General features: G+C 37.9%; 2 protein-coding genes across 2 annotated transcripts in view; one reads left to right on the forward strand and one right to left on the reverse strand.

Moving 5' to 3' along the window:
* The window catches only part of shv (DnaJ heat shock protein family member shriveled), a 76,004-nt gene extending 75,517 nt beyond the window's left edge, over nucleotides 1–487 (reverse strand). The window contains exon 1 of the mRNA XM_090380058.1: nucleotides 409–487. Coding sequence (XP_090236184.1) covers nucleotides 409–479 — 71 coding nt within the window. The 5' untranslated portion in view covers nucleotides 480–487. The remainder of the gene's footprint in view (nucleotides 1–408) is intronic.
* A 4,863-nt stretch (nucleotides 488–5,350) lies between these two features.
* Nucleotides 5,351–25,512, forward strand: part of Rcd5 (microspherule protein Rcd5) — a 119,192-nt gene continuing 99,030 nt past the window's right edge. Inside the window, exon 1 of the mRNA XM_090380060.1 lies at nucleotides 5,351–5,460. The gene's annotated coding sequence lies outside the window, so the exon portion shown is untranslated. The remainder of the gene's footprint in view (nucleotides 5,461–25,512) is intronic.

Genomic DNA, 25,512 nt, shown 5'->3' on the forward strand with positions numbered 1-25,512 from the left:
TTCATCTGTTTTCAGGAAGATGGGCGTACTTAAAACACATTTTAGAAGCATACTATTATTGCTAAAAGACGTGATACAAGACAGACTGACTGTTAATTAATAAATTATGAAATCAACGAAATCAATAATATAATAAAAGTTTAAAAATAACTGAATTAATTTATTAAACGTTTAAATTCACAAATAACTGAATTAATGTCTATTTTTTTTTAAACACCTCGATATGTAAGCACATACGAGGGGGCGAGAAAGTCAATATTCTATCACTATCAAATGCCAACAGAAAACAATGTTGCTGGTACCACACATTTTGTTTTCTACTTTGTTTGCGTAAATTTTAATTTTATAATAAATTCAACTAAGAGATTATGCCTTACTTATTTTACTTGTGATTATACTGAATCTTACCCTCCAAGTACTTGCAATAAAAAAAGGAAAATATTCATAAGAGTAAAGTAAGTCAGAACCGGCGACGACATCCTTCTTAACACGTGTATTAAGGTGCATTCTGGGAACATTCAAAATATAAGCAATGCATATACACACTAAAAAAAAAGCGACGGGGGGAGCTGTAAACTTCCGCACAGTTGCTCAGTAAGTGCTGATTTAATTTTTTTTTTAAATTATAATTAAAGAAAAAAAAGTAAGACCACAAGGCATCTGCTTATATTTGTAAATCCTGTGTATTTAATGGTCGATATTCCTGCATTCTAGATGAATAACCCCAGGAGCTCACATCTGGCGAGTATGGGCTTGGCAGACCCAAGGTCCTGAGCTGGATATCATCATTCTTCTCTTTCTTGGTGATTCCCTTCTACTCTCTCTCTCTCTCTCTCTCTCTCTCTCTCTCTCTCTCGGGGTAATTCAGGTTTTTTTTTTTGACTGGTGCAGCATAAGCCTCAGGCTTCTTTGCACCATATGGCTAATAATAATAATAATAATAATAATGAAACACCATTCAACCCTTTACACCCCATCACGGGAAGCTGAAGGGATTTCTGCACACTGATGGAGTACCAGCAGCTATGATCATTGTTTTAGCCACTAGGGCTACCATCCTCTGGAGGGTGTACGTTATTGTTTAGGGTGGCCGTTATAACAGCACTTGGCATACACGTTTGCATATTTAACAAAAGTGTCTTTTTTACCTTGAAGAAAAAAACAAAGAGAGTCCCAAGATAAAATCTCGACCAGATAAGATATCTAAAAAAAAAATTTTATTATGTGAAGTAGTTCTCGAAAATTTGCAGAACCTTGAGCAATATTGTGGATGGGAGTGAAGGATGATGCACAGAATTAATTGTAGTGGTGTACGTTGCTTTCTTGTCTGTTGTGGGGTTTCTTTAGGGCACATCAGATTGCACAATATATATTACGTCTCTAAATTGCATGTGTACTGTGGTCGATCAGCTGTGTGCTGGATGAAAATCCTGAGTTTCCGGGAGAAAAACTATGCTACCATCGCCTGAGATCAACAAAGCACGTATTGAAAAAGGCCCATAAAAATTCCTCACGTCATCGCGGGATTCGAACTAAATAAATAAATATATAAATAAAACTAAGAGATTATGATTCGAACTTAGGTATTTTCCACCTGATCCACATCAGGTGGAAAATACCTGAGAGGATGGCGATTCTACCACCTGTGCTATCCACGAGGGATCTAGTGATGTAACAAATGGCACTAAGCTTATTATGACCAGGTAGACTATCACAGCTTTGAAAGCAAGGAAGAGAAGGGAGATAAATGAAAAGGTGGTTACGTGTCAAGAGTGGCCGCAGTTGACACCAGTGGCGAAATTAAAACCTATTGCGATGGGAAAGCAAGGAAGTATTTGTCACCAGGTGCCAGATTGTAGTATTTATTCATTTAGGGGTTCAAATATATTGCATTTCCCCCATGTACCATATAACTGTATTACTTCCTGAGAGGCAAAACTACTATACCACTACCGCAGGAGGCCCGAGAAGTCAGGGGGACCAGAAAACTCTGATTTGGTTTAGTTGTGAAAGATTACATGAGGCTGCTGAGCAATCTGGAAGGGGAACCAGAATTTTTAGTTTTGCCACTGGTTGGCACAAATATCAAATAATATGTTTTTCCATGAAAAAAATAAATAAACGAATTAGAATAGTAGTGGCAAATGAGGTAAGAAAACAATCTTATATAACATCAGCCAAAACACCTACACATTTCACCCATCTATACCCTTCAACATCAGCCAAAAAACCTACACATTTCACCCATCTATACCCATCAAGAATTGACCTAGTCCTTCCTTGAATTTATTTTTTCTTGAGGGACGAGCAAAAGTGACAAAATAAGCGTTTTTACTGTCTGTTTGTAATATGGTCTATTTCCCTGTCAAGAAATTGTACATCCTTCCATAGGCGCAATTTAAGGCAAAAACGTTGCAGGGGGAGCAAATACTCCCCCCCACAAACCCCTAGGTGCGCTATTACTTCCACAGCAACGGATGGAAGTCTCTTCCAATAACCAACCTACAGGTGCGCTGCTACTTCCACAGCAACGGATGGAAGCCTGTTCCAATAATCAACCACTCGCTGTCTGAAGGCAAATTTCCTCACATCTAACCTGCAACCATCTTACTTCAACGCGAAGAATGCTATTAATATTCAGCTTATCAATCCATTCCAGGATTTTAACACCTCAATCAGATCACCCCACATGTGCTTAGTCTCCAGATGCTGCAATTTGCAAAACTGAAGCTTTCTAGGTAAGAGCCCCCTTTTGTTCCTTTCACCAGTCTGGCTGCTCTTCTTTTCATCCGTTCCAGCAGATATACAACTTTCCTAAAATGAAGCGTGCAGAACAGTACACAGTTCCCAAGATGCTGCCTATGCCCTTATACAACCGGATAATCATCTGCTTATCCGTCACATGGAGGCCGTCCGGAACGTTGGGAGATGGTACACAATTTATGTATATCATTGACAAAACCTCGTCAACTGTCCTGGCAGCATGTCGCACTGTTCAGAGAATTTCATGCCTGGCTGCACAATTACCCGCAAGTATTTTTCCTTCTGTAGTGTCCTGAGTGTAGTACCACACAGTTGATAAGTTACTCTGCTGCTACACATACAAATGTATGAAGTACCTTCCCTTTGTGCATGTTAAAATTCAACTGTCATTTCTCAGCTCATCGACCCGATTTTCCTAGATCTTGTTGCAGGAACTCTCCCTGATGACTGTCGTCTCCCTGATGACTAACGTAAACTGAGTAATTAAGCTGGAGTATTCAGTTTTTCACGAAGGAAGATCGTCCTATGAAGTCTATCGTCCAAGAAACATAAAATACTTTTTTTGTGCATTCCAGAGCATTTTGTGTTCAGGTTATGTAATTTTTGGGTTTCGGGTGCAACAGCAGCTTAGGCCATATTGCGCCGTAAATAACATGTCTGTAAATTTCGCGTTTTTCTGTACTTGCTTTGCAGTTTGTTGGATTACAAACTTGTGTTTCCTGGACAAAAAACAGTGTTACCTTCGTCTGAGACCAACTAACCCAGCCACGTTATGAAAAAGACGTACAAAAATTCCTCACGTTATCTATAGGATTCATAGTTCTTTTCCACCCGCTTTTGGGAGAGCGGTGATTATACCAACTATGCTACCCACGCGGACTTATGCGCCCTAAATTTCTGATGCTAGCAGAACTTTACAACAACCACCAACCAAATAAAAAACCCGAGTTTCCAGGTGGAAAAACGTCGCTATCTCAGTTAATACCAATTAACTCATCCACGGATTGAAAAGCCCATAAAAGTTCCTCATGTCAACGTAGATGTGTATTCTATAACTGATTTGCCTATTTGCTGGACGTAAAACTCCCTGCGACCTTCGTCTGAGACCGACTAATCCATCCACATTGTGAAAAAGCCCATACAAATTCCTGGGCCATTTACAGGTTTCGAACAAAGGACGGTGAAAGAACTGAATCTGCCACTCGCGAGGGCGTATATAGCCCATTGCGCATGGATTTCATCTACCTATACCGTCACCACCAGTTCGCCCGGTAGCAGCGACACTATCGTCAGGTCCGCTATTTCGAATGGGAGATGGCTGTTTTGGTAGGGTTACCGTAACATGGAGGACGTCCAGAACTCTGGGGGAGGTACACAATGTATTGTTTCGCCTCTGCCTCGTGGGTAACACTGTGGTGACGATAACCGTCTTACACATGAAAAATCATAAGTTCGAATTCTCTTAGAGATGGGCCCTCGTGGATAGCACAGTTGGTAGAATCGCTGTCCTCCATACACTGGGTGGAAAAGACCTGAGTTCGATTCCCGTCGATGACGTGAAGAGTTTTTATGGGCCTTTTTCAGAACGTGGTTGAGTTAGGTCTCAGGTCAGGGTTACATGGTTTTTCGTCCAGCAAATAGGAATTTGACCTCAAAACACACGCCATTTACAAACAATAAACACGGAGTAATATGGCCTTAATCGCTGATGTTCTTAAAACCATACAACTACCTCAGGGATGAAGGAATGTTTTTTGGACTTTTTCACATCATGGTTGATTATTTTTTCTTGGGAGAAGACAGCGTGATTTCTCTCCACCCAGAAGCAACTACAGTTTTTTGCAAAGCAAAACAGACAAATTAACCAAAGAAAAGCCACACTATATGGCGAGTGAAAGAATATCAGAGAACACCTAACTAACATGAAACTCTTTTAACGTGAATATATTTCAATATAAATCTTCTCTCTTTTTCTCCAGGGGTTCAAATTTCTTGGTAGTACAGTACAGATACCTTGAGAATTCAAGGTATCTGAACTGATTTCACTCTTTTCTGTTGTAGAATTATTTCTGGATTAATGATTTGGCACATCCAGGTTCCTGAGTTGAGTATCATCATTCTTTTCTTTCTTGGGGTGATTCCCTTCTATTTTTGACTCTCTCTATCTCTCTCAGGGTGTAACTCAGAATTTTTTTTTGCCTGGTGCAGCATAAGCCTTAGGCTTCCTTGCACAACATGGCTAATAATAATAATAATATAAATTCATTAAGTGGAGACTAACTCGAAAACTGTGTTTTTCATCCAATAACAGGACCTGTATTATTCTGCAGAATTTTTCGTCGCGACTGAAGAATACACGCTACTAGAATCAAAATTCAGACTCCTCATTGCTTTAGTTGCCATGGTGCTGGATGTACACCCGCCAGTCTTTTTACACACAATGTCGAAGAATGGTAGTCATATGTTTTTGTTATCTGAAAGGGAAATATGTTTTTCTGATGTTTTAAAAAATGTTAAAAGGAACCAGGTGGCGTTTTTAATAAAAACATGGTTATTTTGTGCAAAATAGATTGTGGTTTTGGGCGTAATTTTATTCTTGGTTTTATTAATAATTGTGTATTTAATTCTGAGAAAGTTAGAATGGTAATCAATTTGATTCTTCCCACTAACTTTTAATATTATCTTTGGTACGCGAAGGTAAGGCGCTATTTATTTTTAATCCTAGGAAGTTTTACCTGGTAATGGTATTTATTAGTGACGTCTTACAGTTGATTGAAAACGCGGGATATTGTTTTGGCTTCAATATGTCTTTAGCACTAATATTCATTGTATAAAATAATACAAAGTGAACGTTGTTACAGTTGTGAGACTGAAGGGCATACAGGTTTTTAGCAGTCATAACAGCTCGCTTTTCTCTTAAAAGAAAATCTGAAAAATGTACCGATGTGGAAAACAAATATCCAAATAGAAAAGGCTTTACATACAATAAACAATATTTTATATATGTCTTTCCATAAGTAACTGCCAAGGTTTGGTAGAAATCATATGTTCCCTAACACCACGTTAATTAAGAAGAGTAATTTATTCTAATACTAACAAGCTATACAACACATTTAATTCAACACAAAGCCCATGTTTTAGGACTTGTTACACAGTCATTTATCAAAACAGTGCCTGTAATTCTTTTAAAAAATATTGTGTAACCATATCTCAAAATAAACCTTTGTTTATTTTACCTTAGTAAATCTTCGTTCTTAGACCTCAAAATATACCTCAGTTCAGTAGTTAGGAAGGGTGTATTTATTAATTTGCAGGTCCTTTACAGAAAGTCAGTATATTGATCCTAAACAAGATATCTGTATGCAGGATTCTACAGAGAGATTCCAGGGAAATTTTTCAAGCCACATTGATAAAACCAAATTTGAAAGCTTTCATTCTTCATATAGTTTGTAACTTGAGGCCATTCTTTATTTAAAAAAGAATGATATAATGCTGTATTTGCTCTATGTCAAAGCAATGATTTTCACACACTTAATTTCAAACAGTAATATAATTAATTCAATGTAATTAATTCAGCAGCATTGGCTGGGAGTTGTTAATGTCCAAATTATAAGCCATAGACAATTGTTTTAATTGTCTATATATAGATTTGGCCCTGGTAATCAAATTGTTTGTAAGTAAGATATTTGCAATACTTGCAAATATCTTAATTATAATTCACAATGAATTTTATTCTTTGTATCATTATTATTAGCCATATGGTGCAAGGAAGCCTGAGGTTTTTGCTGCACCAGCCAGAAAAAAAAAAAAAAAATTTTTTTTTTTAGTTACCCTGAGAGAGAGAGAGAGAAGTAGAAGGGAATCACCAAGAAAGAGAAGTGATGTTATCCAGCTCAGGACTCTGGGTGTGTCAAACCCATACTTACCAAATATGAGCCCTTGGCGTATATTTGCATATGTAAATCCTTGCTGGATATTCTATATTTTTAACAGCTTATACATTTTTGAGGCATGTTGCAGTGAAGTTTTGTGGAGTAATAAAATTTATTGCAAAAAGGGGGGGAATGTTAACTTAATTGTTACAGCTGTCACACAATGCATAGTTAAAACCTTTTCTGTCGAGGCATATGAATTCAAATGCACGCACCTGATTGAATCAATCAGTGAATAAGCATTCTATGGTCACTTGACTATAGTCAGCTGTCTGAAGAAGTTGCTATTCCTAATGTGCTCATGGTGATTTTTGTCAACCATTTTACCCTTCCAAATCAGTAACAACATTAAAAGTTAATTCTGAGAGTTGTAATGTTATGGTAATTTGATTACCACAAGAAAAATATTTTGATGTACAAACATACAAGCAAATTTTCAGAATCTATTACACAAAAATGCATATAAAAATTATGTGCATGCAAAGTAAAGTAAAAAATATTAAAAATTGAATGAAACAAACATTTAGAAATGAAACTGTTTGTTCTGATGTGTTCATCAAAAGGCTTAACTATACAAGATGTAGTAATGAATAGAAAACAAAACTACTTAATCACTGACAAAAATTGTAATAATAATAAATTTTGAAATTTAGATAAATATTATGAATAATTAGCCATACATTAAATCTACTTCTGCAAAGATTTCCCACAGTGAATAGAGTTTAAGGTTCTATTCACTGAGCTTAAAATAAACTTGACAGAAAGAAATCATGATAAGTAATCTGTAAGCAACAACATTCTTACTGGTCACCTATGAACTGACAAAGGATATTTTTTGTAACTATTAGAAGGGTTAATGGTTGCTTTTTGCTATTGATTTATTTCTCTGATGTATCGCTGTTTTGACTCACTGTGGCCCTGGGATAATGTATGTGAAAACATGTATGCATATTGCATAATCACTGCCACACAAAAAGTGGTGCATTAGTTAAAATATGACATACGTTAGTAGCATTAGCATTAGTAGAGGCATTTGATGCAAGAAAGCAAGCTTATGCAGCATCAGCCAAAAAAAAAAAAAAAAAAAAACCCACTTCCATTTCACCCCTCTGTTCGTTCAAAATACCTGTCCAGCTGAGCCTTAAACTTATTTAGGCTATCAACCTCCACCACAAGGGATGGGAGTCTGTTCCACCAACCAACAACCTGCTGGCTAAAGGCAAATTTCCGCACGTCTATCCTACATCTGTCTTTCCTCAATTTGAATTTATGCCCTCTCAGGTGATTTTTCTGAGCTAGAGGAAGAATCCCATCAGCATTGAGCATGCTTAAACCATTCAAGGCTTTATACACCTCTTTCAGATCACCTCGCTGGTGCCTAGTCTCCAGACACTGTAATTTGCAAAACTTAAGCCTTTCTTCGTAAGAGCACCCCTTTGTTCCATTCACTAATCTTGTTGCCCTTCTCTGTACTCGTTCCAGCAGCTCTACATCCTTTTTGAAATGAGGCCTCCAGACCTGTATACAGTACTCTAGGTGTGGCCTGACCATTGCCTTATACAATGGAATAATCACCTCCTTATCCCTGCTGGAAAAATTCCTGTATATCATTGACAATACTCCATGAGCTACTCTTGCAGCCCGTCTGCACTGGTCAGAGAACTTCATATCTGCCTGCACAACCACCCCCAAGTCCCTTTCATTCTCTACCACTGTCAGTGTAGTACCACAGAGTTGATACGTTGCTCTGGGGTTGCTGTTTCCCATGTGTAGTACTTTACATTTGTCAATGTTAAACTTCATTTGCCACCTCTCAGCCCATCTGCTCAACCTTTCCAGATCCTGTTGCAGCAGCATAGTGTCAGTAGTGTCCTTGACAACCCTGCCAACCTTTGTATCATCTGCAAACTTGGACATTAAGCTTGATATACCATCATCAATATCATTTATAAATACAGAAAACAATAATGGACCCAACACTGAGCCCTGAGGGACTCCACTAATAACATTAGTCCACGATGAGCAGTGTCCATTAATTACCACTCTCTGTCTTCTCCCCCTCAACCACCCCTTTATCCATAGCAGCAACTTGCCTCCAATGCCACACTGCTCCAATTTGTGTAGCAGTCTTCCATGTGCAGGAATTTTTCTAGCAGGGATAAGGAGGTGATTATTCCCTTGTATAAGGCAATGGTCAGGCCACACCTAGAGTACTGTATACAGGCCTGGAGGCCTCATTTCAGGAAGGATGTAGAGCTGCTGGAACGAGTACAGAGAAGGGCAACTAGATTGGTGAATGGGACAAAGGGGTTCTCTTACGAAGAAAGGCTTAAGTTTTGCAAATTACAGTGTCTGGAAACTAGGCACCAGCGGGGTGATCTGATAGAGGTGTACAAAGCCCTGAATGGTTTGAGCATGCTCAATGCTGATGGGATTCTTCCTCTAGCTCAGAAAAATCACCTGAGAGGGCATAAATTCAAATTGAGGAAAGACAGATGTAGGATAGATGTGCGGAAATTTGCCTTTAGCCAGCGGGTGGTTGGTGGGTGGAACAGACTTCCATCCCTTGTCGTGGAAGTTGATAGCCTAAATAAGTTTAAGGCTCAGCTGGACAGGTATTTCGAACGAACAGAGGGGTGAAGTGGAAGTGGTTATTTTTATTTATTTATGTTACTTTTTTTTTTTTTTTTTGGCTGATGCTGCATAAGCTTGCTTTCTTGCATCAAATGCCTCTACTAATGCTAATGCTAAATGCTAATGCAACAGTATCAAAAGCCTTTCTAAGATCCAAGTATATAATATCAAAGTTATTCCCTGCATCCAGTTCTTTTGTGGCTGCATCATAGTATCCAATCAAGTTGGTCAGGCAAGACTTCCCCTTAACAAAACCATGCTGTGTCTGAGCTATAACTGAAGTCTTGTCTAAATGATCCTGCAGTGCTTCTTTAACCAGTGCCTCCATTAATTTTCCTGGAACAGAAGTTAAGCTCACAGGTCTATAGTTACTTGTGTCAGTTGATCCTCCTTTGTGAATTGGGGTCACATTTGCACATTTCCAGTCTATGGGTACCTCCCCTGAGTCCAAGGAAGATCTCATAATTATGGCTAAGGGTTTGCTTACTTCCTTTGCTGCCTCCTTTAATATAACTGGATAGATCCCATCCACCCCGGGTGCCTTTCTTGTGTTTATCTTCAACAGTTTCTCCTCCACTTTACTCCCAGTTATTTCAAGATTCTGTAGCTTACTGCTAGAGTTGAATACACCTCTGGCATTCCCCTTGCTGAATAACTCCTCATGTGTGAATGTCGATGCAAAATATTCATTTAGTTTGTTAGCTACCTGAGCAGGATCATCAACAGTTGACCCATCAATATCAAGTGGACCAATCTGATTCATCCCCTTCCTTCTAGAGTTTACATAAGTAAAGAACTCTGCTGTTTTTCTTTGCTTCCCTTGCCAAAGATTTCTCGTAATCTGCCTTCGCCTGCCTAACCTCCTTTGTAACTTGGTTGCATATCAACTTGTATCTATCATAGGCTTCTGTGTCATGTGTTAATTTGTAAGTATCCCATGCATTTTTCTTCTCTGCCATATGCCTCATTAGTTCATCTGACATCCATTTTGGCCTAAACCTTGAACAATATTTCTTAGTTGGTATGTAAAGCCTAGTAGCTTCCAAGATAAGTTCTTTGAATGCTTCCCATTTTGAATTTGCTGTTGGTAACATCATCAGTTGGTCCCACTGTATAGAATTTAAATACTGTCTCAGTCCATCGTAGGCGCCTTTACGGAAGCAATAACCCTTCCCTTTACCCCTGATGGTAGTTACCTCTTTGAGTAAATCCCACTTCAGCACACTGTGATCACTGCCACCTAGTGGTTCATTTATCTGCAGATTCTTAATGCATGAAGAATCACTGCTGATAATCAAATCAAGAGTATTACTCCCTCTTGTTGCCTCCCGAACATGCTGATGTAGAAAACAATCATCCAATAAATCCACAAAAGCCCTGCTAGTGTGTGAGTAACCAGCGCCCAAATTCCAGTCAATATCTGGGAAGTTAAAATCTCCCATTATAAGACTCTCTGATTTACTGGCCCACTCTATTTCCCTGTACAGTTCCTTATTATACTCTGCCCAGACACAATAGGAGGGAGTATATGATGAGAGCCTTGTCGATCAATTCGGCCCTGGAAAGATTACAATGAAGTAATGATTACAATGATTGTTATGAAGTAATGATTACAATGATTGTTATGAAGTAATGATTGTTATGATTACAATGAAGTTAAAGGAGACTTGATGGAGGTGTTTAAGGCTCTGAGTGGCAAAAAGTAAAATGAATGAGGACAAAATTTTTATAGTTATAAATGATTCTAGAACTAGGGGCTATAAATTCAAGTTATGGAGGAAGAAGTTTAGACTGGATTGCAGGAAGTTTTATTTTAACCAGTGAGTTATAAATTACTGGAATAAGTTACCTGCATGGGTGGTTGAGGCTGACTGTGTGGGGAAATTCAAAGGTCAGCTGGATAGTTATCTATGGGAGAAGGGAAATGCATAGGTTGTTTATTTCCTTTTACTATTTATTTTATATAGTATTTAATTTTTTTTTTTTTTTGGCTGGTGCAGCATAAGCCTTAGACTTCCTTGTGCTGTATGGCCATTACTAATACTAAACTCTTTTTGTTACTGTAGTTGTACAGAATATGAATAGAAATCTGGAGATAAAGACCAGTCATTGTTGGTTATGCTGTTGAAATCTCAAGGCACTTGGAGTGTGGTTGGAGAGAAGTGAATAGCAAGTACAGTTAGAGAGGATCAAGAACTCCAGTTCTGGAAGAATTTAAACTTTAAAACAGAGATAATCAGTAGCTATTCCCCTCATTCCTCTTGTTAGATATAGATCATACATGAAGTTTCCTTAAATTCCTTTCTCCTTGTGTTTTCTCCAGTCTAAGAATTTTTGGATTTTATGGATTGCCTCTCTGTTATTGAGTGGTTGGCAATATTTAAATCTAAGTTGATCTGCCTGGTATTATTGGTATGTTCTTTTATCTTGTATTTCATTTTTTAGGCAGAGGTACAGTGGAGCAATTTAGAATCATAAGCATAATTGTTACTAGATAGTACTTGCAGACACTTACTTTGCCTTCGGTGCCTCCGTAGCCAGATGGGCAGGAGCAGCAGTGCTTAGCACACGCTTCTTGATTAGACCGGGGTTCGAGCCCGTGACCACCAAATACGGAGGATGCAGAAATGTCAGGGAATGACCACCGCATATTCCTAGATCAATATGGCCTTAGTTGCTAATGCTCCTAAAAAAAAAAAAAAAACCAAACTTTGCCTTCATTTTAAAAAATTTAATTTTTCTTTGATAATTTCTTATTTTAAAGAATAAACAAAAGCTGTAGGATATATGAGATTTAGCCCTAGGCATTATTTGTTATATGAATTTCAGTTCCTGCCACCACTCCTGACTTAGGTGATTGGCAAATATACAACTGTTTGACTGAATCAGATATATCCATGTAATAAAGACTTACAGACATCAATTAAATTGATTCCCTTTGAGTATAAGGAGTTTGGATTTTAATTGTGATAAAAAGATTTTGGATGACTAGTTACTTATTCCTTTGTTCAGTGACTGCTGTCAGCTTTGTCAAATTAATCACTACTACTTCTACAACTATATATAGTTTATGTACAGTTTGCAATTGTTAAATTAGTTATTCTTTCATTACTGCCTAAATTAATATAAATAAAGTTGGAATTTTACTACTACATTATACAGCAAAAATTTCTTAAACAATATATAGTATTTAAAAATAGAACTTCTTTTAAATTAGTTGTACCCAGCTGTAATAAGTTGTAATCAGTGCCACCTTTAACAGTATGTTGTGCTGACCGGGCTAGTCGGGTGGGTAAAGTGCCTGCCTGTTAACCCAAAGGTCGCAGGTTCGAATCCCGCCTCGGGCTTGGATCAAAGTACTGCAAAAACCTTGGGAGGTGCATTATGGCCACAGAAGCCGATGCGCCAACAACTACCCAAAAAAAAAAAAAAAAAAAACTGTGTTGTAAAACAGTGTTATTCCTCAGTTTATTATAGGAGATGATTCTACTTTCCAGTAAGACAGGATTATCTGCAGTTTATATTTTAATGAAAACCTCTGTCCATTTGATTTTTAGAGATAGAAAGTAAGGGTGCATTGTTTGGTTCTGTGTTGTCCACGTTGATATTGGTAAATTTTTTTGTGAGGTTTTGTTAATGATATACAAGGTTCGGGTTTGATAAAATACTTGTGGCATGCCAGTAATGCCAGGGACAAAGATTGTGTGGTGCTACTAGTTATTCAATTATGGAAGTTTACTATTTGCCATTAAGATAAATGGTCTTGCTTTTATATTGATCATTCTTCAATAGGTTTTTTGACTATGGACCATTCCCTCTCTCTCTCACATTTTAACAGACCATATTTTCAATTGTTTGGGAATCTGTTAGCATAAATAATTTATAATTATTGTTAGTTATAATAATTATAAAAAGATGTCCATATACCAGGTATATCAAACTGGCAGACTGCAGGCCGTACACCCCCCCCCCCCCCCCCAACATTCATTGTATACCCCTAACCTTCACAGGTTAACAAAATTATACCTACTTCTTCAAGAAGAGTGTTCTATTTAAAATGGATTTCTTCAGGCCACAAGTTTTTTGGTAGGAATTTTTTCTTGCCATAAAGTGCGGTTCAAGATGTCTTGGTCAGTTAAACCTCAAGCTGTCATGCACTTCCATACTCCATCCATCCATGTCCTCCTAGGTCTTCATCTTCTTCCAGGAGGTATCCATTCCAGGATAGCCTTTGGATATCTGGTTTCTTGCATCTGTTTTACGTGTCCATACCATGTTAAACTCTTCCAAGTCCTTATGGTATTTCTCCACTTGTTATCAAAACCTGTGCTCCTGAACTTACTCCTGTTCTTTGCTGCCTTTTTTCACTTTCTTATTCCAAAGGTGTTTTTCCTTCTGCTTGGAAATTTGCTCATATCCAGCCAGTTCCTAAAAAGGGTGACAAATCCCTCCCATCCAATTATCGTCTCATTGCAATTACTTCTACTCTTTCTAAAGTAATGGAGAAATCAATTAACCGCCAACTCTTAAACTACCTAGAAACCTTCCATCAGATCAACGATCGCCAGTATGGATTTCATCAGTGTCATTCCACTGGTGATATCTTGGCTTATGTTACCTATATATGGACAAATTCAGTGGAAAAGTTCAGTGAAACACAAGCAGTTGCTCTTGATATCTCAAAGGCTTTCGATCATGTTTGGCATAAGTCTTCTAAACATGCTTCCATCTTCGGGTTTGCCTACTGTTTTTTGTAATTGGTTATAGAGTTTTCTCTCTGATCGCTCACTGAGGGTGATGGTAGATGGCTCTCTGTCTTCTATCTTCTCCACTAATGCTGGTGTCCCCCAAGGTTCAGTTCTTTCCCCCACTATTTTCTTCTTGTATATTAATGACCTTCTTCCATTGACTGGAAATCCTATCCATAGTTTTGCTGATGATAGCACATTGCATTCCACTTTCCATTTTGAGAAACCTTGTCCTGCTCAATCAGCTTCAACTTCTTGAATATCCGCTACCAATTCCTTAAATGCCGATCTCCAGGTAATTCTCAAGTGGGGCAAAGACAACAGTTGATTTCAATCCCCTAAAACTCAGTCTTGTCTTATATCTCGCAAAAAGAATTTTTCTGCTCCTGTGCTTATCTTTGGTGACACTCTGATTTCTAGGCAAGATGATATATCTCTTTTGAGGATTACCCTGACTTCTAATCTCTCTTGGCACACGCAGATTACAAATATTGCTTCCTCTGCATCTAAAAAACTTGGTTTTCGCTCTCAGCATTACTTTTCTTCCAAACAGCTGTTCAGTCTGTACAAATCACAAATCCGCCGTACAATGGAATATTGTTCCCACATCTGGGTCGGTGTCCCCAAAACCTCTCTCAGGCTTTTAGATTCCATTCAGAAGAGGACAGTTAGGTTAATTAATGACTTCTCTCTAACAGAGTCTCTCCACTTGCTGTCTCATAGATGTACTATTTCTGCTGCATGCCTTTTCTACAGATACTTCCATGGGCACCTTTTTTTATTTTTTTTATGTGAACCCCAAACACGAGAGGTATTAGAACCTATAGTACTTAGTACCGTGCTTGGGTTGGAGATTGAGAAGATGAAAGAAGATATTTGTTGACATTGGACTTGAACTTCTGTAGATTGTAATTTTCAGGAAATACGTATGAAGGAAGGTTGTTCCAGAAAACGGCAGTTGAATGAATAAATGAGCAAGATGAAAAGTTGGTTCTGTGGGTTTGAAGTTGGACAGTAAATGGATGTTGGCTGGTGGCGGCACGTGTTCGGACTGTTTTGAAAGAGAGAGCAGGAATTATAGAAGCTAATTCAGAAGAACAGTGCCCATGGAAGTATCTGTACAAGAGGCATGCAGCAGAAACAGTGCGTCTATGAGACAGCTAGTGGAAAGACTCTGTTAGAGATGAATCATTAATTAACCTAACTGCCCTCTTGTGAATGGAATCAAGAAGCCTGAGAGAGGTTTTGGGGGCACCACCCCAGATGTGGGAACAATATTCCATGGCAGGGCGGATTTCCGATTTATACAGAGTGAGCAGCTGTTTGGAAGAAAAGTAACGCCGAGAGCGAAAGAGAAAACCAAGTTTTTTAGATGCAGAGGAAGCAATATTTGTAATGTGCTTGTGCCAAGAGAGATTAGAAGTCACGGTAATCCCCAAAAGGATGATATATCATTTTGCCTAGAAATCGGAGTGTCACTAAAAATAAGCATAGGAGCAGAAGAATCCTTTTTGTGAGATATAAGACAAGACTGAGTTTTAGAAGGGTTGAAATCAACTAAGTTGTCTTTGCCCCACTGGAGAATTACCTGAAGATCGGCATTTAAGGAATTGGCAGCAGATTTTCGAGAACTTGAAGCTGATTGAGCAGGACAAGGTTTCTCAAAATGGAAAGTTGAATGCAATGTGCTATCATCAGCAAAACTATGGATAGGATTTCCAGTCAATGGAAGAAGGTCATTGATATACAAAAGGAAAAGAGTGGGGGAAAGAACTGAACCTTGGGGGACACCGGCATTAGTGGAGAAGTTAGAAGACAGAGAGCCATCTACCATCACCCTCAGTGAGCGATCAGAGAGAAAACTGGATAACCAATTACTAAAAACAGTTGGCAAACCATAAAATGGAAGCTTGTTTAGAAGACCTTTATGCCAAACATGATCAAAAGCCTTTGAGATGTCAAGAGCAACTACTTGAGTTTCACCGAACCTTTCCATTGAATTAGTCCATAAATGGGTAACATAAGCCAGAATATCACCAGTGGATCGACACTGACGGAATCCATACTGGTGATCGTTGATCAGACGGAAAGTTTCTAGGTAGTTTAAGAGTTGGCGGTTAATTGATTTCTCCATTACTTTAGAAAGAGTAGAAGTAATTGCAATGGGACGATAATTGGATGGGAGGGATTTGTCACCCTTTTTAGGAACTGGCTGGATATGAGCAAATTTCCGAACAGAAGGAAAAACACCTTTAGAATAAGAAAGTGAAAAAAGGCGGCAAAGAATAGGAGTAAGTTCAGGAGCGCAGGTTTTGAGAACAAGTGGAGAAATACCATCAGGACCTGGAGCTTTCTTAGCATCGAGATTCATCAAAATCCTTCTGATATCCTTTTGACGGAAGACCACAGGAGGCATTGAATAGAGTGTGTTGGGAATGGTGGGAGGTGTTTTACCAAGATCATTAATAGATGAGCTGGAAGAAAAATGGGATGCTAGCAGGTCAGCTTTATCCTTGGCTGAAGTGACAACAGAACCATCTGGTTTGGACAGAGGTGGGAGCAGAGATGGGCAAACGTTGCGGCCAATAGCTTTGGCAAGAGACCAGAATGCTTGGCTACTATTAGGGCAAGAAGCAAGTTTTCTACTCTTAGCCCGTTCAAACTCTAGTTTGGACTGATTAATAACTGCTTTACAATTGTTGCGAGCTTTGGTGTAGGCAGAAAATGAAACTGAAGAATTAGAAACAAGCCGATTACGATATGTAACATTCTTCTCTTGGACAGCCTTAGCACATTTATTGGAAAACCAAGGTTTAGATAAAGGACGAGATTTTAAAGTGGAGTGTGGGATAAAGGATTCCATTCCTGCAAGAATAATTTCACTGACACAATCTGAGCAAACGTTGACATCAGAACTTTTGAAACAGTAATCCAACCAAGGAAAAGAAGAAAAGAAGTCTCGTAGGTCATCCCATTTTGCATTCTTGTAAAATTAGGATTGAAATCAGACTGTTAGATAAGAAGAGAAACACATGGATTAGGCAGCAAACTCAAGTAAAGGACATTCTTATCAAAACTAAAGAACTAAAATGGTCTTGGGCAGGACACATAGCTAGAGGACATGATGACAGATGGACTAAGAAAATAACAGAATGGTACCCAAGAGGAGCTAGAAGAAAACCTGGAAGACAAAGGCGGAGATGGATAGATGAAATTCATGAGTTTTTGAGTAGTAAATGGATGGCCAGTGCTCAAAACAGAACGAACTGGAAAGTTGCTGGAGAGGCCTTCATCCTGCAGTGGATTGAAAATGGCTGATGATGATGATGATGAATGCCAAACAACACAAGGTTGGGAATAGCCATGAGATAAAGGTTCCATTGGAGAAGAGACAATCACCAAGTTGTGATCTGAAGTGCCTAAAGGAGCTCTCACTTCGACAGTGTACTTAGAAGGGTTGTTTGTGAGAAAAAGATCAAGCGTATTGGCTGTATGATTAGGATTGTCCGGTATTCTTGTAGGTAAATGAACAATCTGTGCTAGGTCATTAGTAATTGCAAAAGCCTCAGCATCTCGACCTGCTGGGTCGGTGTGACTAGAAAACGGAAGCCAGCTGGGGTTGTGAACATTAAAATCACCAAGGAAAATTACCTCACTGTTAGGAGAGTTGGACTGGAGAAAGTCAAGTTGCAACGAGAGGAAGTCAAAAAGCTCCAAGTGATTAGTCGAGTTGGGAGAACGGTAGAGACACAGATGAATTTGACATAATGAGGCAGAGAGATTTTTAAGCCAGAGAAGATCAAAGAGAGGAGATTCCAAATTGCCAAGTCTCTGACAGGGAATATCAGAACGGACATATGCACAAGTACCACCTTTGAGGCGAAAGGAATCATACAGCGAATAATTTGGGCATCTGAGATGAGCAGTAGTTGAATCAACCGATAACTGAGATTCTGTCAGAAAAAGTACATGAGGTTTGGCAGACTGCAAGTGGAAATGGACATCGTTGAGATTAGAATTGAGACCACGTATATTTGTGAAATGAATTAGGAAGTCCTTGGGAGGTTTAGATCTTTTCGCAGATAAGCTTGCTCTATTAGTTTGACAATTCATGGTGTATTCAATAGTAAGAAAAAGTGGGTGGGACATGCTGTATGAAGTAATGAAATTTTTGGATATGGCGTACATGTGGTAAGAATATACCCAGATCCTTGACATAACGTGGCCTCGACAATGCTCCCCGCATATACACTACTCGGACTCCCTCCAGTCACTATCTAGCAGAGTAGAGGTAGCAAGATTATACACTAGCTGCTCCGGAAGCCTCCTAGAGAGTTACCAATAGGTCCGGTCCGGTGTACTAACTAGCGGCCGGCCTGCGAAAACCGTTTTAGAGCTGTACCCTCGAAATGTAAGGAATATTGGATCTCGCCACGACGTTCATCATCTGAATTGGCTTCTATAATTCCTGCTCTCTCTTTCAAAACGGTCCAAACACATACCGCGACCAGCCAACATCCATTTACTGTCTAACTTCAAACTCACAGAACCAGCTTTTCATCTTCCTTGTTTATTCATTCAACTGCCATTTTCTGGAACAACCTTCCTTTATATGTCTTTCCTGAAAATTACAGTCTACAGAAGTTCAAGTCCAATGTCAACAAATATCTTCTTTCGTCTTTTCAACCTCCAACCCAAGCACGGTACTAAGTACTATAGGTTCTAATACCTCTCATGTTTTGGGGTTCACATAAAAAAAAAAAAAAATTGCAGCATCCAATCTCTGGGTAAAGAGATTGGATGCTGCAACCAATCTCTGGGTAAAGTTGTTTCTAATGCTGTCATCCTGAAGTAGTTCAATGTTAAATTGATCCACTTGTAGCATTTCTCTTTCCCTGCATAATTGATTGTTCACTCTTATTTTCTTAATCCAATTCCACCTCAGTGTTGTTTTAACAAGAAAATGGCCAGATCCACATTCGGCTCCTCTATAAACTGACATCTTTTAATACATATATCCAGGGCTAGATTTATGCATAAGCGAGACAAGCTACAGCTTAGGGTCTCACATTAAAAGGGGCCTTGTTATGGTATAAAAAATAATAATAAATAAATAATTTATAAATGATGAACATCACTATACAAAAATATGAAAATCATTGTTGTTATTATAGACTTTTTGTAAAAAAACAATTTATCATAATATACGTTTGGTTGTTTTTACAATGCGTGCCTTCATTTTTTTAAACAAAAATGAATGAAAATAATGTCTTGTTTCATTATATTATTAATTTAATTGATATTATTGTTATTATTAAGTGTCAAAAATTTCTTAATTAATTGTAAAAAAAACAATTAATTGTTTTTTTTTACAATTAATAAAAACGTAATACATACGTTTTTAAAATTCCATGGGCACTGGCATTTTGCAGTTCATCCATTATTTCCATGAAACCCTGTTAAACTTCAAATTTACTCAGTGAGAGGGCAGTCTGTTAAAAATTATAGGTTAGCATTAGTAGAGACATATGATGCAAGAAAGCAAGCTTATGCAGCATCACCCAAAAAAAACCAAAAAAAAAACCCTTCCATTTCATCCCTCCATTCGTTCGAAATACCTGTCCAGCTGAGCCTTAAGTTTATTTAGGCTATCAACTTCCACAACAAGGGATGGAAGTCTGTTCCACCAACCAACTACCCGCTGGCTAAAGGCAAATTTCCGCACATCTATCCTACATCTGTCTTTCCTCAATTTGAATTTATGCCCTCTCAGGTGATTATTCTGAGCAAGAGGAAGGATCCCATCGGCATTGAGCATGCTCAAACCATTCAAGGCTTTATACACCTCTTATTAGATCACCTCGCCGGTGCTTAGTCTCCAGATACTGTAATTTGCAAAACTTAAGCCTTTGTTCCATTCACTAATCTTGTTGCCCTTCTCTGTACTCGTTCCAGCAGCTCTACATCCTTCTTGAAATGAGGCCTCCAGACCTGTATACAGTACTCAAGGTGTGGCCTGACCATTGCCTTATACAAGGGAATAATCACCTCTTTATTCCTGCATATCATTGATAAGACACCATTAGCTACTCTTGCAGCCTGTCTGCACTGCTCAGAGAACTTCATATCTGCCTGCACAACCACCCCCAGGTCCCTTTCATTCTCTACCACTGTCAGTGTAGTACCACAGAGTTGATACGTTGCTCTGGGGTTGCTGTTTCCCATGTGTAGTACTTTACATTTGTCAATGTTAAACTTCATTTGCCACCTCTCAGCCCATCTGCTCAACCTTTCCAGATCCTGTTGCAGCAGCATAGCATCAGTAGTGTCCTTAATAACCCTGCAAACCTTTGTATCGTCTGCAAACTTGGACATTAAGCTTGATATACCATCATCAATATTATTAATAAATACTGAAAATAATAATGGACCCAACACTGAACCCTGAGGGACTCCACTAATAACATTAGTCCACGGTGAGCAGTGTCCGTTGATTACCACTTTCTGTCTTCTCCCCCTCAACCACCCCTTTATCCATAGCAGCAATTTGCCTCCAATGCCACACTGCTCCAATTTGTGCAGCAGTCTTCCATGTGCAACAGTATCAAAAGCCTTTCTAAGATCCAAGTATATAATATCAAAGTTATTCCCTGCATAGAGTTCTTTTGTGACTGCATCATAGTATCCAATCAGATTGGTCAGGCAAGACTTTCCCTTAACAATACCATGCTGTGTCCGAGTTAGGGGCCACAACAACCTTAAATCTGGCCATGCGTATGTCCCTGAATGTTTTGAAATAATGTAATCTATAACTGATCTAAATTGTCTTGTCTCCTGCGACTAAGTATATTTATGGATATCCTTGTGTTGGAAAAATGTGTTGTTTATTCTCAAGTCAAACTGTTCACAAAGATTGAATAGTCTGTCTTGGTTGTCATTCCTCTCTTTCTCTCAGAGTCTTCCAATAACTTTGCTATTTTGTTCAGTTCCTACTCTTGCATTGAAATCCCCCATTAAAAATATCTCTTTGTTCTTAGGGATTTTTTCTATTAGTTCTCTCAGATCCTCCCAAAATTCATCCTTCAAGGTATCAGAGGTTTCATTAGTCGGGGCATATATTCCCAAAATACATATTTCTCTCCCATATATTGTCATTTCCTATGAGATCATTCTTTCATTAATAAATTCCAGTTTTTGATGTTATGTCTCAATTTCTTTTAACAGCAATAGAAATTCCTGCTCTTGCTCTTTCACTCTTATCAACTCCACCCTAAAAATGGTAGTATTCTTCCATTATTTCCTCTCCACATTCCTTTTTCTTTGTCTCCAATAACACAACGATGTCTAAATTGAATTTTTGCATTTGAAAGACCTTGAATATTCCAGCATCCCAAACTCATTGTCCTTTTCCGTTTGCCGAGTCGTTCCTGAAAGTGCAGTCCACAAGTGGAATTCCATTTCCACTTGTAGGTTGTTTAGCATTTGTGTATTTTTTACACTGAATGAGGAGCTAGCCGTTGCGGCAACCCCCAACCTTGAGGACCAGGGTATCTCTCTTAGTCTGGCCCTACCCTTTGACCTGTCCGGTTTGGGAGGCTCTACCAGTAGCTAAGCTACCTCTGACTTAGTCTCTGGGTCATCGGGACATGCAAGTCTCCCCCCCCCCCACGACAAGGTGGAGAATATCATCGGGGGAACAAAATTATACCTATATGGGAATAATGATAAATGATGATTTTAATGGAGATATGCTAATATAATATTTCAATAAGATTCATAACTTATACTAACCATCATATATATGTTGTGGTTATGAGATCACATATTCTTGTGCATGTGGAAATGCTTGAAAATATTTACATTAAAATCATGAACTTCTTACCTATTCATACGGTCAATTATGTTTAAAATACTGGTCTGCTTCTGTTTCAGAATTCACCATATCTATCGGTGAATATCATTCCCTCTTTTCTCTGACGTTGTACATTGCGTGTTCATGTTTTCCCTTCACATTAATGTTAACAGTTAACTTTTTAACATTGGCCTGTCTGTGTGAGTTTATCATTTTCTGTGTTTTTGTGATATTCTGAGTAGTGGGAATACTGTGTCTGAATAATGTGCATTGTAATGCATTTTGGTACATATTGCCTAAAAATCCAACAACTGTAATGGGGGCAGTGGCGGATTCAGGGTAGGGGCAAATGCTCCCCCCCTGTCGTTTTTCGGAAAATATACACCAATTGTTAATTTTCCCTTTAGCTACAAAAAGTTTTTTTTTTTATTTATGGTTAACATAGGATTTTATCTATTTTTGAATTGTGGCTTAGCTGTTTTCAACTGACTATACTTGGCAACACTGCTGCTAATGTGATTGCCATTCTAGTGCACAAAATGGTGTCCCCCATCACAAATGGTACCCCTCCTGTCATTTGTTTTTTGGATCCACCACTGCATGGGGGCATTAAAAATGCAGATGTTTTTTGATTTTTTTTTAGGCATTTTAGCCTAATGAGGCTAAAAACAATGGATTGAGGTTTAATTTTGGGCCCGTGGTGGTAATTCATTGATTTTTATTTTCTTTTCAATTTCATTAGACACAATGGAAAGATTTTTTGGTTTTGACATACAGCTTTAATTTACAGATTGAATTTATGGAGACTATTGTATGGCTTTTTTTTTCCCTTTGTTTATGATCTTTGAAAAATATATTTTAGACTTTTTATGCAAGTAAGGATAAACTTGATTTTATCTCACCTACCTTATTATTTTTTGTTTTTTTTTATAGTTTTATGACATTTGTATTACATACAATTTTTAATAATTCAGTTGTGCTTTTGAATTTATTGTTATAAAATCAATTTTTCTGATTCATAATTTCAACTTAACAGGTCATAATTTGTCTTATCCTGAAAACAAATAATGAAATTTAACCTGAAAGTGAAATCTGTCTTTTATAATAAATATTTCCATTTCTCTATTACAATTAAGTTCAGAGACAGTAATTTCATAAGTTAACCTAAAAGAGCAAGTACAACAATGCAACAAATTTAATTTACATTTCTTTCTTTTTTCTTTTTTTTTTTTTTTTAACTCCCCTGCAAAATTGTGAAAAATATATATAATGAGTTTTGGAATGGAATACATCTTGTGTAGGCATAATAATGCTAGGAATGCAAATATGGCTAGTTATTATTACTAGCTACAGTTTGTAAAATGCTTGTGTGTGTAAATTATTATTTCATTAAATTTTATTTTATTAATTTCCCCTTATGCATGCAGCCATCATTTCAAAGTTAATTTAATTGATGAATTGAAGTAACTTGATAATGTAATATAGTCCATGTAAATAATCCAAATTAGTAAGTGAAATAATACAAAGTTGTACATAATTACTTTATATTACCTGTTTAAACTGTCTGTAAGGTTTTATAGGTGAATAGTGATAATCTGTATAAACATTTATTGCATTCATTTGTTAGAAATATGCCAGTTTTAATTTTTAACTGCTAAAGTGTGTACTTATCTTTTGACAAAATTAGCACTTAGAAGTCTTCCTTTTCCTTGTAAATAAATTTGGTTTAAAAGAGCTTTCTGTTTCTAATATATTGTATATGAGGTGTGGAAATAAATTTCTCAGACTGGTCATGTTCAATCAGTTTGGAAATAAACTGGAGTGGTATTAGTATTACTAATGGCCATATGGTACAAGGAAGCCTAAGGCTTATGTTGCACAGCCAAAAAAAAAAAGAAGAAAAATAATAAAATAAAAAATTAATAAATAATAAAAGAAGAGGAAATAGACGACATATGCATTTCCCTCCTCCTGTAGATAACTATCCAGCTGACCTTTGAATTTCCCCAAACTGTCAACCACCCACATAGGTAACATATTCCAGTAATTTATAACTTGCTGGCTAAAACAAAACTTCCTGCAATCCAGTCTAAACATCTCCCCCGTAACTTGAATTTATGCTAAAGTGTCTCCGTAGCTGAATGGTCAGAAGTGAGAGTGCAGTAGCAAATGCTCTTTGAGTAGACTGGGGTTCATGCCCCTGAACAGTCTGCCAACCCTCACTGGATCATCATGGCAGATTATGGTCCATTTCCCTCAACATGAATTGTTGAGGAGGCTTCCATTCTGCAGTGAATTGCAGTTTTTATGTTATAGTTCAAACTTCCAACAGATGGTCGTATAGAAATTGTCCAGTAGGTTGACAGGTTGCAAGTAACAACCAGTTTCATTAGTAGCATTAGCATTCCATGTCATGATTTTGCAATGGAGCAATAAACAAATATCAAATTTTTCTTTAAACTGTGAAAACCTGCAACAGAAACATACAAAATGTTAAAACTGTTTATTGTGATGAAAAATTAAGTAATACCAGTGTGTTTGAATGGTATAAGCAGTTCAAAGATGGACATGAGGATGTTTGCGATGACCCAAGAAGTGGGTATCTGTCAACCTTGCAAAATGCAGACAGAGTTGCAAAAGCTTGAGAAATTGTAGCAAAAGATTGCTGTTTGACTAAGAATGATGGCCAATGAGTTGGATACAAATAAGGAGACAATTTGTCAAATTCTGCACAAAGATTTAAGGAAAAGGAATGTCTGCAAAGTTTGTGCCACACAGCCTCATCAATGAGGAGAAACAATGAAAGGCATCATCATGCAAAGACTTCATCCAGACTTGTCAAGACAATCCTAATTTCCTCAACTGTATTGTCACTGGAGATGAGCATTGGGTGTTTCAATATGACCCAGAGGTGAAGCGTCAGAGCATGAAAATCATGAAAGATAGTGTAGAAATTCCTTAGTCATCACCAAGTCCCAAAAAGTTACGTTTACACAAGTATCTAAATCACACTATTTGTTTTTCAACAAATAGTGTGATTCATAAGGAGTTTGTACCTGAAGGGGGCGGGGGAGAGAGAAAGTGCGCCAGTGCAGCATTCTTCTTACAGGTGCTTTAAAGACTATTGAAGCACATTTTCCAGGTGAGGCTGCAATTTCAAGAAAAAAGCAACTACTACTACTACTTCTTGCATGACAATGCTCCACCCATTCTGCACTTGTTGTGAAGACATTTCTGATGAAACATCACTGTATACATTAACCTCCACACTACTCTCCCAATCTAGCACCAGCAGACAACTTTCTCTTTCCCAAGGTGAAAACTGCCCTCGAAGGAATGAGATTTCCAGACGTTGAAGACATGAAGATAAACATAATTGCCAAGTCAAACTGAACATAATCTCTGGATGCCTTCAGTGTCTCTTTTCAGAAACTTTAAGAACAGTGTAATAAGTGTGGTGGTGAATTACTCTGAATAAAAATAAAACCATTTTTGAGCTGCTTCACTCTGTGTTCTCTCTGTTGCACTAGTCTGGGAGTGTTATTGCCACACCTTGTATATTTCACATGCATTGAGCAGATAT

This window comes from Mastigoproctus giganteus, chromosome 8 (assembly GCF_048544385.1).
Source record: "Mastigoproctus giganteus isolate SK-2022 chromosome 8, ASM4854438v1, whole genome shotgun sequence".
Lineage (NCBI taxonomy): Eukaryota > Metazoa > Arthropoda > Arachnida > Uropygi > Thelyphonidae > Mastigoproctus > Mastigoproctus giganteus.